This window comes from Choristoneura fumiferana, chromosome 3 (genome assembly GCF_025370935.1).
Source record: "Choristoneura fumiferana chromosome 3, NRCan_CFum_1, whole genome shotgun sequence".
Classification (NCBI taxonomy): domain Eukaryota; kingdom Metazoa; phylum Arthropoda; class Insecta; order Lepidoptera; family Tortricidae; genus Choristoneura; species Choristoneura fumiferana.
The window spans coordinates 11,966,220-11,978,478 of record NC_133474.1 but is presented as its reverse complement, the minus strand read 5'-3'; the positions used below and the strand labels follow the sequence as shown (position 1 = coordinate 11,978,478).

At 37.6% G+C, this 12,259-nt stretch overlaps 2 protein-coding genes across 2 annotated transcripts; both read left to right on the top strand.

Annotated features, from left to right (window-relative positions):
- The first annotated feature begins 8,873 nt into the window (after positions 1-8,873).
- LOC141426214 (uncharacterized) lies at positions 8,874-9,709 on the top strand. The gene is made up of 3 exons (XM_074085066.1): positions 8,874-9,083; positions 9,254-9,357; positions 9,518-9,709. The coding sequence occupies exons 1-3, from the start codon at positions 9,002-9,004 to the stop codon at positions 9,707-9,709; spliced, it is 378 nt and encodes a 125-aa protein (XP_073941167.1). The 5' UTR covers positions 8,874-9,001.
- Positions 9,710-9,751: 42 nt separating this feature from the next.
- Positions 9,752-10,224, top strand: LOC141426216 (uncharacterized). Its single transcript, XM_074085067.1, is given in 2 exon segments — positions 9,752-10,034; positions 10,037-10,224. Coding segments are annotated over 2 exon segments (318 nt in total). The 3' UTR covers positions 10,072-10,224.
- Positions 10,225-12,259: the final 2,035 nt, after the last annotated feature.

Sequence of the window (12,259 nt, the reverse complement as noted above, 5' to 3'; positions counted from 1 at the left end):
GCACTGTTTTTTCTTTACATATTCCGCTAATTCCGTGGACGAGGGCGATGGAGTCGAAGGATCAATTAAATCTAGGCGGGTCCTAAGTTTTCGACCAAAGACTAGCTGAGCCGGGGAGTACCCCGTTGTGGAATGTATTGAATTTCTATAATCGAAAAGATATTTTTGCAATCTGTCATTATAGTCTTTTTACCCCGCGGCTATCCATTAGACAAGACTTTATGCCCTTCTTTATTATTTTTATAAAAGACTCTGCCTGGCCATAAGCTGGTGAGGTCACGTGAGTGATCCCGTTTAGCGAACAAAAATTCTTAAACTCTTGCGAAGTAAAAGCGCATCCATTGTCACTACCTATTATTTTGGGTAAACCAAACCTAGCCATAAATTCATGCAATATCCCTATGACCATGGAAGAGCTGGTGCCACTTTTCATGTTGTAGGCCTCCACCCACTTGGTGTGAGCGTCCACAATCACTAAATAAGTACTATTATTAATTGGACCTAAAAAATCTAAATGAATTCTACTAAATGGCTTAGAAGGAAACTTCCACGGCACCAGAGGCGCGCGCCCTGGCGTTGGCCTTAATTTAATACAAATTTCACACGAACCGATCATCTTTTTAATTTCCTTATCTACATTAGGAAACCAAAATTTCGACCGGGCTTCTGCTTTAGCTTTTACAATTCCTAAATGAGAGTTTTGTAATTCCGACAAAGCTCTCGCCCACAAGGCCGGCGGAATAACCACCTTATGACCTCTCATTAAACACCCGTTTTCAAATGCCAGCTGAGACCTACACTGGAAATAAGGCCTAATATTTTCATCCTTTATTTTTTTTGGCCAACCATTACGAGTATAAGCTACAACCTTGCTAATTATTGCATCCTTATCCGTCTCATTACGTAATTCCTCGGTCGTGATCGGTAGGCAGCCTTCTATAACAAAGTTCATATATGACGCTCGATCATCTGTTGAGCCCGTGGCGCTTGGCTCCCCGTCGCACCCCCGCTCAGGTAAACAAGCGCGCGACAAGTAATCGGCGCTGTTTACTGAGCTACGAATAAATTCTATTTTATAATTATACGCACTCAAAAAAATGGCATATCTTTGCAGACGGTTAGCGGAAACTTCTGGGATACCTTTGTGTGGGGCGAAAATAGAGATAAGCGGTTTGTGGTTGGTGCGTAAAATAAACGGATCCGACCTACCATATAGGTATTGATGGTATCTTCTTACCCCGAAAATGATGGCAGTCGCCTCTTTCTGTATTTGTGAATACTGTTTTTCCGCTGCATTAAGAGTACGTGACGCAAATGAGATTGGTCTCTCGCAGCTATCTGCTTGTATCTGCGATAAAATACAACCTAGGCCGTAGGGCGACGCGTCTACCGTTAAAATTAATTTTGCATTTGGATCGTAATGTGCTAAAACCTGTTCTGACGCTAAACATTCTTTTAAACATTTTTTTTTGTGTTAAAAATAAAGTTGTGTTAAATACTTGTGATGCTTAAATATCATTTAATAATATTGTAAATCTGTTTTAAAAATATATATATATATATATATACCTCGTTGAGTTTCTTGCCGGATTCTTCTCAGCAGAGGTTTTTCCGAGCCGGTGGTAGATTTTTTTTTGACATTCATAAGTGCTTGTTATTGCCTAAATTGAATAAAGATATTTTGACTTTGACTTTGACTTTATTTTCCTAAATGCTTCATTGTGTTTATTGGTCCAACACCACTTTCCCCCTTTTTTTAATAAATCATACATGGGGCTAAGGATGGCGGATGCTCCTTGGACAAAGTTACGATAATAATTCGATACCTCCTACGTATACTGGTACAAGTGACAAATTTCTGATTTTTAGTTTTTTGCAATTTTGTGATTAATATTTCCTTATTTACCTACCACAAAAAATTTGGACGGATATTCCTATTAGTTTTGGAAATAAAGTGACGTATATGAATGCATCTAACACCGTTTTGCTAATCGGTACAACGTATACTGAGGCAACCGACATGCACCACTATACGCGGCACCGATATTGTCGCGGGGCCGGGGAAGTCGAGTGTAACTGGCAGTTGCCTCAGTGTACGCGCTAGCCGTCGCTGCGTGCGGACCGTTTAAAATGTTCTACGAGCACATAATTTGATAGTATATATAAAAAAAACATGTTTTGGTTTGGCAAGACCACAATAGCCGTATTTCTCATAGACAGTCATGGAAACTAAATCCAATGTGAAACCTTTTCGTGATCTATTTCGCTATGATTTCTTTGGCAAATGTATGGGATGTCAACATAACATTGGTAGTACAACGGTTCCACCCCAGTACCAGTACGTGATTCAATTTCCTCGGCTATACCTACATGTACGCGTGCTAGAAATATAACATTGCAGTATTACATTGCATTTTGGTAGTTGAGCATCCCCAAAAAGAAGGCGAAGGCATGCATGCTTTAATTAAAATGAGAATAGTAAATTTCAATATACCTACAGGTTGATAAAAAAAATCCTGTACTATACTGTAACCCATATTAGAGCTACTGATTACTAAATACGATATAAGTGGGAAAACATCGAAATTAGAAAGTCTTCTTGCGACTCCACTTCCATACAAAACTTTTTTTTTTCGAATCGCAGTATTTTTCTACTTGGATCATGTTAGTAATTAGTAGCCCTAATGTGGTTTAAAGTATAGTACAGGGTTTTAATAACACCCTATACACATTTTTTTATACAACCTAAGGAATGGTGCCTGGCTATGTATATGGCGAAACGGGTAAACCGTATGAAGTTATAGAAGTTTCCCAAGACTCAGAAGCAGACACAAAATTTAAATCTATTGTCAAGAAGACATTCATATATAAGGCGTATTATTAAATTAATGATTATATCATGGATAGGGAAATTTGGAAATAATTCCGATCCGCATTGGCGAGTGCTTACTCCAAATAGCGAATTGAGAACTGTTTTAAATATGTAGTTGTGTTAAATACTTGTGATGTATAGATATCACTAAAATATGATTGTAATCTGTTTACAAATATACCTAGGTTTATTGCCAGACTCTTCTCAACAGAGGTTTTTACGAACGGTGGTAAATTTTTTGACATTCATAAGTGCTTGTTACAATCTAAATTGAATAAAGATATTTTGACTTTGACTCAATATTTATGTCAAAGCTTGTCTTAAGCAAAGTGCCAATCAGACTCGCGCACGAAGGGTTCCGTACCATCTATACAACTTCATTAGGATTAGCAAAAAATGGCAAAAAAAAACATTTGTTGTATGGGGGCCCCTTAAATATTTATTCTGATCTATTCATTGTTATATATATATTATATCGACTACAGTTATACATAATCTGTGAAAATTTTCAACTGTCTAACTATAATGGTTCATGAGATACAGCCTGGTGACAGACGGACGGACAGCGAAGTAGTATAAGTAGTAGGGTTTCCGTTTATACCCTTTGGGTACGGAACCCTGAAGAGGCACAAAAAGCTAAACCGTTATGTGGATACAAATGGGTGCGATGCGATATATGTATCACATGAGGAACCTTTCACAATAAAATACGAGTACACATTTGAACAGGAATACGAATCCATTGAATGGGCTTCCATTAATTTAAAGCACTTAATACAATTACTTTTCTTTATAAACCATTTATATTTCAAGTGAGGTTTTTTATAAAGGTATATTTCTGTATTTTTGTATAGCACGTTTAAACATTACTAGCGGTATATTGGTACAAGTGGCATGCTAATGTTAGCGTATATTGATGCAAGTGATAAAAACGTTTATAAATCAATAGATGAAGGTAAAAGAGCATCTGTTTTATTGTTCATTGCAAGCCATATAAGTATTTCATCTAAAAATTCATATACAATATAAAATATCGTTAGATCAGTAATCTACGCATTACGCCGTATACTGGAGCAAGTGGTAATTAGCTCAGTATACCGCACAACTACAAGATGTAAAATACGCGTATAGTAGTGTATCTGCAATTTTCTCAAAAACTATAAGAATTTTCAAAATTCCATGAATACAGGTAGAAAGCAAATATTTTCTTTGGAACCAATGCAAAATTTTGAAAAGTTATATCATCAAATGAGAAAGTTACAGGTTTTGGAACCTTTGAACAGCTCTCCTGTAAATTTATGATTATGCACTTGTACCAGTATACGTAGGAGGTGTCGAATTAATTAGTCCTAAAAGTGACTGCAATTTACTTACATCCGTCGGTACCGGTGCATCTAAGATGGCTTTCACTTTATCCGGTGACTTATAAAGTCCGTGTTTATCAATAATATAACCTAGATAACTCACTTGATTTTAACCTTTGCAAATGTTCTTCTTTATTTTTACCGGTTATCAAAATGTCATCCAGCAAACACAGGACACCGTCCATTCCGGTTAATAAACTGTCGATCGCGCGTTGAAATATAGCCGGCGCGCTCGCTAACCCGAACACCAGCCGGGTATAGTTAAACAACCCGCGATGCGTATTTATGCAGGTCATGTTTTGTGATTCCGGTTTTAATTCTAGTTGTGTATACGCTGACGAAAGGTCCAATTTAGTGAAATGTTGGCCACCGTGTAATTTTGAAAATAATTCTTTAATAGTAGGCAACGGGTATTGTTCTACAACTAGTTGCTTATTAATGGTAACCGAATAATCTGCACAAATACGTACCGACCCGTTATTTTTTAATACTGGCACAATCGGTGATGCGAATTCTGAGTACTCAACTGGTTTTAATACTCCTAAGTTAACTAAGCGGTCGAGTTCTCTGTCTACCTTATCTTTTAGCGCAAACGCTATTGGACGTGCCTTAAAAAATACCGGTTTCGAATCTTGTTTTAATTGCAATTCTACTTTATATTTCGTGAAAAGGCCCAACCTGTCTGAAAAGACAGACGGATAACGCTTTTGTAATTTCTCATATTCATCTTGATTTTGAGTACAGTATTGAATACTGGTAATTTCTAATTTAAACATACTAATGAAATCGCGCCCTAAAATAGGTGGACCGCCGTTACGAATAATGTAAACATCGATCAGCTGAGTGCGACCGGCGTAGGACACCGGTAACGGCGCCATACCGATACATTCAATGTTTTCGCCGGTATAAGACACGAGTTTTTTGTTAGCCGCAACCAAAGATACCCCCTTAATATGTTTCTTGAACATTTGTTCGGACATCGCAGTGATCGCTGACCCGCTGTCGATCTCAAACTTAATCGACACGCCCAGAATCGTAACCCATTCAGACATTGGCTCTCCATGCTCAGAACGAATATTAAATAACTTACCGTCATCTCCCTCGTTCACGGAATTTGCCTCCAAGTATTTAACGCTTCTACACATTCGTTTTAAATGACCTCTTACTTGACATTTTTTACATTTATAATTTGAAAACCGACAGTCTGAAGTTTTGTGATTAGAATACCCGCACACTGCACATTTTTCACGTTCCTTGTTCTCACTGCTGGCTCTTTGTACGATCTTGAACACCGAATCCTGAGACGTAGCCTGCGCTTGTCCCGCTGCTGCTGCCGCGTTGTCCCGCGCACAGCGCATCGCAGTTGCGGCCTCGACCGCCTTTGCCAACGTAAGCTCCTTATAATCCAGTGAAAATATCTTGTCGCGCTCGGGCCCCGCCAGCAAACCCATTATAAATCGGTCACGAAGCGCTTCCTCAACGTTTAAGAAGTCGCATTCTGCTGTCAGGCCCCGCAATCTTGCAGCCCATTGTGCATGCGATTCGCCCTGTTGCTGGACTGCGGAGTAAAATTTATATCGCTCACCGAAACCAACAACCTTTGGGACGAAGTGTTCCTCCAGTAACTTCAGTATGTCCTCATATGGTACTTGCTGTAAATCCTTTGGCAATGCTAGATCTGCAGCGAGCTTGTAAGTACCATCGCTGAGTGTGCTTAGAAGTATCGCTCGTCGTTTAACCCCGGCCGCATCCGAAGTTGCATTTACGTCGTTTGCCAGAAACCATTGGCTTAATCGTGCTTTATAGGTTTTCCAGGCTTGCAGATTGTGGTCAAAAATAGGCAAAACGCCGTAATGCGTCGACCCCATTTTATTTTCTTGCCGTGTGGGTAGTTCGTCGCCAATGTTAAATATCGGTCGGGGAACGAGTGAAACAGCTGATGGTTACAAATACACTGTTTATTGAATAGACGAATGACAAGAGTAAACGTTCGTACACGCACACATATATAACAGATACAAGCTTTCATCTTTGTGGAATCCTGTTATTAATAAGTGTCGACGTCGGGATGAGTGTTGTGAGTCGGTGTGATGGGGTGACAAATAAAAATCACCAAGTGCGGGTAGTTCGTGATACGAGTGCTGGTACTATTAGTGATCAAGTGCGGGTAGTTCGAAGGACTCGCGCTGCTAGGCAGACTTGACACCCCACACTTCAGTCCACTCGTGACCACGGCCACTGCAATGTCGAAACGTCGAGGTAAATATTACTCGTGTGTGTTAGCGTGATAAGTCCCGTTGCTGGTAGGTATTTTGACTATGAGTGAGAATCACGAAAGTTTAAAACGTTATAAAATTTATTTGAGTTTTATTTAACTTTTAACTTATAATGTCCATTTAAAGAAAATGTTACAAATTACATATTTTTTAAGGGGACGTGCAAAATTATGGCTTTTGCGCGTTAATTTAAATAATTAAAGTGGTTCTTTGAGTTAATTCACAATTTTTTTTAATTTTTCTACAGGAACTTACGTCCAAATATGTAGCAAATAAAAAATAAAATTCCTATAAGACCAAAAATCGGTTACTACATTATTTATTTATTTACGGTTTATGGTGTAAGGGCTATGACACCCGTATGTCACGGGCGTAAGGGACAGCTATTTTTCTTATTAAGCTTTTTACGAAAATGTCTATAGTTTCACGTTGAAAAGCAAGAAAATTCAAGATTTTACGTAATTATAACGTCCTACTAAGTTAAACATTAACAATGCTGTGAGGGTTTGAAAATTACCAAAAACTTCTTTTCGCTCTCCTGAAAAGTAGCATTTTGTCCCTTACGTTCCTACATAGGTACTTATACTCTTTGCCCTTACGTCAATTGAGACTTCCACCATCGTATGGAAACGTATCTCCATCAACAATAGCCTCGTTTGCCAATTGGTCAGCTCTCTCATTTCCTAAAATTCCAACGTGACTTATGAGCTTCTATGGGCGTGTTGCTGACGTTTAGATTATTTAATACGAGTGAGAGGAATGGTACAATACGAACTTCGATTTTTAAATATCGTAGAAGCAGGACAGGAGCAGATAGAAACATGCGTCGGACGACGTGGCGTGGCGTCGCGTTTTAATAGTATGTTTCCGCCTGACTGTGCGTTCATTAGATACACCCGTGTACACCCGCTTTATCGACAAAGCAGAAATTCTACATTATTTATTTATGGTAACATTCTAAATCTTGAATTATATAGCAGGGCTTGTTAACGTTACCAAATTCACACTATAAGTACCGTTAAATAACGGTAAAAATCATACATATACCTAGTACCGGTAAAAAAATATAACGTTAAATGGTAACTTAACATTATAGTAACGTTACCTGATTAACGTTATTTTTACCGGTAAATTTACTTTACATTGTAGGGCTAGTTTACCCAATTCACATTAATATAACGATACCGAAGTAACATTTCGGTAATATTTGCTATGCTACCGAGTGTTGCCAATTTAGCGACTGTCGCTAGAACTAGCGATTTTTGCTTAAGTGTTAGCGACCAAAAAAGGTTTTGACGACAAAAATGGTTTAGCGACTTATCTGGCGACTTTTTAACCGACTTCAAAAAAGGAGGAGCATCGCATCGCATCGCATCGCATCGCTTCGCATCGCATCGCATCGCTTCGCATCGCATCGCATCGCATCGCATCGCTTTGCATCGTATCGCATCGCATCGCAGTATCGCAAATGTTTATAGAGTAGTGTTTTTTCCTGTGTCAGTTTAATGTTAGTAAGCAAAATTAATAAGTTAGAGCAGCGGACAATAATGGATTTTCATACATACTTCATGGTCTAGGCCAAGAAGTTATGTAGGGAGGTGGTAGGGAGCCATAAATGAGAAACTTCATGTCTCCATTTCGTGACATTAACGCATACACATTTCCGAGCATGTTTGAGAAAACATCTATTATGCACCCAAGACTCGAGAACAGATATTCGTATTTCTCATACCAATATCTACCCCTATAAATTTCACCTTGATACCTCCACACGTTCCTGTGAAAAAGAGTCTAAACAGAAAGACATACGGACAGACGGACAAAAAGTGATCCTACAAGGGTTCCGTTTTTTCCTTTTAATGTTTTAATGTTTTAATGTTTATTTGGGTACAAACGGTACAATAAGGCTGATTACAAATGAAAACTTAGCTAATACACCAACCAGTAAAGTTACCACAGGTTAATATTACATATTACTAACCTTAGGAATAAAGTAATAACTAATAAAGTAAAGTAAGTTTGAGGTACGGAACCCTAAAAACGACGAGGGATGAGCGTATTGCGCGTGCATACTCGCTCGATAAATGAGGATAATCTGCCATTTAACGTTACCCAAGCTTACCGTTAAATAGTATAATATAAATACCGTTAAAACGATTTAACGATACTTTTGAATTAACGTTAATTTAATGAATAGCTGATAACGTTACCATTTTTAATACCGGTAAAAAGTTGTATAAGTAACGGTAAATCGTTTAACGTTAATTATGATTTAACGTTAAATCTGTTTGACAGTTGGTAACGTTACCATTTTTTAACGGTATTTTAAGCCCTGTTATATAGGTATGAGACAATGAGAAAGAAAGAGAAAAGAAAAATACGTTGTTGATTTGACGCAGTTGACTTGTCGTAAACGAACAGTACTAAAAGTAAACCAAATAACTAAGGATAAAGAATTTAAAAAAGCTGTATAATACTATCCGTAATCAATGCCCTACATTCTGATTAGAGGTAATCTCGCATCTTATGGGCATAAAAACCCGTGGCGTGTTTTGGTATCCGGCTTAAAAGGTTGTTATTTATTAAACATTATTGACAGAAACGTAAATAAATTTAGTTGTATTTTAGATTTCATCTGACGTTTGTGATAAAAGATCACTAGCTTGTCTACACAGAACCAAATCTTTCTATACGGTGATGTAAAAGTGGGACATTGACCGTAATTCAAATTTTCTTTGCAGCTAGTGACATAGAACAGCTAAAACGGTTTGCTTGTGGTGGATACTCCGACGACTCGACCATTGTCTACTTGCAGCACCCTTGTGTAATACTTAGCGCATTAGAGGTAAGTCGCAGTTAATTGTTTGTTGACATCATGGTATGCTCTACTTTATTTTATCACTAATTAACTATACTGTGTATGAGTCACGTCGGGACTACGTGAGTAAAGTTCAGTACCTAGTTTGGTTTTGTTAACTGGTCAGGGTCCTTATTATCTGTTACAGGTTTTAGGTTACAAAGTAGTAGCATCCAGCTCAACTGCAGTTAAGCAAGACTATAATGAGTATATGTGGACTATGAGAAAAGAGTTTTCTGAACCAGAACCTTCAGTAATTGTAGAGCAAGACAACATTACTAACTTCAGCAAAGAGGCTATGCACTTTGGCAATCAGCTTACAAAAGACGACGAAGTATAACTCTATATAACAACCTTTTTATACTATTTTTGGGTAATTATTATGGACACAAAAGGTAGCCAGAATCCTTCCACAGTAAATTTGTGTAAATTACCCTTATCAGAGGCAGATGAAGGTGTTGTTTACATTGCCATCAAGGGTTCTCTTCATGCATATGATTGTTCTGTGTTTGGATTAGGACAGGAAGAGATAAGTGCACTGAGTAAGAAATATCCTGGCTCAGGGATACTCATCCCTGGTAATGGCGTCACAATGAAAGCCAATGTCCTACGTGCTATCAACTCTTTAGCCCAACTTGGCTACAAAATTGTGTCCAGCACAGGTGAAACGAAATCACCTGGACACTCCAGCGTGAAATCTAGATGTGATAATATAAGTCACCATATATTTTTAGATAGCTGTTTGTGTTTATGCATAAAAATGGATCACATTGGATGTAACCACACTCATTGCACTGCTGCCAATCAATCTGTTTGCCAGACAATATCCGAAATGGATTGGGAGAGAGGTATATGGAATGCAGGTAAATAAAAATATGAAACATAACTTTATATTTTTTTTAAAAGACGTGTGAGATTAAGAGGGGAGAAGGTCAATCCTAATAGCAGTAATAGCATGACATCTCACCAGGAGGGAGGAGAATGTAACATTGACAAAATTGTGCCTGAATTAACAACCCCTAATCTTAAGTGAGTATTTGATTGAGAAAATTGTGTCATATGTACCCTTGAAGTTTAATATCTAATTGCAACATAATCTTACTTAATCCATTTAGTCAACAAAAATAACTTCTTATCAGGCAACCAAGATGTTGAGGTTGATAACAAATCCTTAGTAAAATACAGTGGACTAAATCAATTATAAATTATTTTTATCCATGAATAGTATTTATTTGTTCAGTTGGTACTGTCTTTGGTTCATGAAACTTAACCTTAACCCCTTGTGTGCAGGAACTAAAAAAGTGTGAATTCTAGTCTCATCTGTTTTAATAAGCACAATTCCGCTGATTTTAAAAAAATACAAATAGATAGCCTTAAATTTGACATGGATCGTCTTAAGCATACAAGAGGTTTAAGCATCATCTCTTTAAATATACCTATTCTGAGAGGATGGTGAACAAAACTCTTTCAGATTCTGAATATTGGCTCTTACTAATGTATCCATTCCATATATTACATTTAATTTACAACACTGGGTGTGGCAGTTTTTATAAGCTTTTCTTTAGCTTGCCCTGTTTATTTATTTATTTGGGTCAAATCTTGGAAGCTAAATTTGACCCATTTCCAGCAGTCCAATTGACTTGAAATGTGACATACTTATGTAAATTTTGTGACACTACTTTCGGGTAATCTGGTTGTGACATCTTGTGGTGCTGCCAGGATCATCTCCACAGGAGGGACCCCTCAATTGTTAATATAGTACCGACTTGAAATTTGGTACGGCTATGCAGTTTAAATGACAATGCAAGTGCAGTCAACAAAAAGTACAGTCAGCAAAAAAAGCTTGTATTAAAATGAAATTTTTAACAGAAACTTATTTTAGAAACAACATTTTGGTTAGGGTTTAAAATTGTTGCAAAGTAGGGTGGTTCAGTTCCAGTCAGGTTCAGGTCAGTTCCAGTACAGACTTGACTTAAACATTTTATTTTAATTTTCCATAAATTTATTCGATTTATTTTTACTTTTCAGCATTCAATGGTGAGAAGACAAAATATCACATTAATTGATAAAGCAAAGAATGCCAAGGAATTTGTAAATATCCAGACAACTCTGGCTACACAGCACTACACTATGCTGCACGTAATGGCCACATAGATATTTGTAAGACGTTAATCAAGTTGGGGCAAATGTTAATGCTCAGACAAGCGGATTAGCTACACCATTGCACAAAGCTGCAGCAGCTGGTAAGTGCTTAAAAATAATTACACAAATATCTAAGGTTGAGGTTAAGATAAAGGTTTCAAGGGCAGCTCTTACCTTAAAGGGGTTATGGAGAAATGGCAAATCCAAGTAACCCTTTAATTGGTATGGTAAAATTTTAACTGACAAAACAGCCTGTATCTGTACCCATTTTAACAAAATTTTGCAGTTTAGAACAGTGGTGATGCAATGCAGGACCTAAATTTAGCGTGCAAAGATAAATTTGAGAAGCCCTATGAGGGCACAACACACATTAGAGGAGCAAGAAAACATAGAAACTTTCAGGCGTGAGGCTGTGGGCAGTGGCCTACGTCGTCTACGCTTAGCGCCGCTTCTGTTTAGACCACATATTGTCATAGGCCTTTATGACATTTAACAGTAGCGTCAACAGAGACTCTTTAAATTTTTAATAAGTAAACCAATTCTACTGAACAACGGCTAAAATGATAGTGTCTTTCCAACCTCGACATTGGCGGAATAATCAATAGTATCAATGGAGCTATATTTTCAAGAATTGAATTGAATTAATAAACCACTGAGTAACAAGTAACAACATAGAAGGACAAGGAACACAAGTGATTACTGAATAGCATTGAAAAGAGCAAAAAATTGAAGGCAATAGTTTCTTATT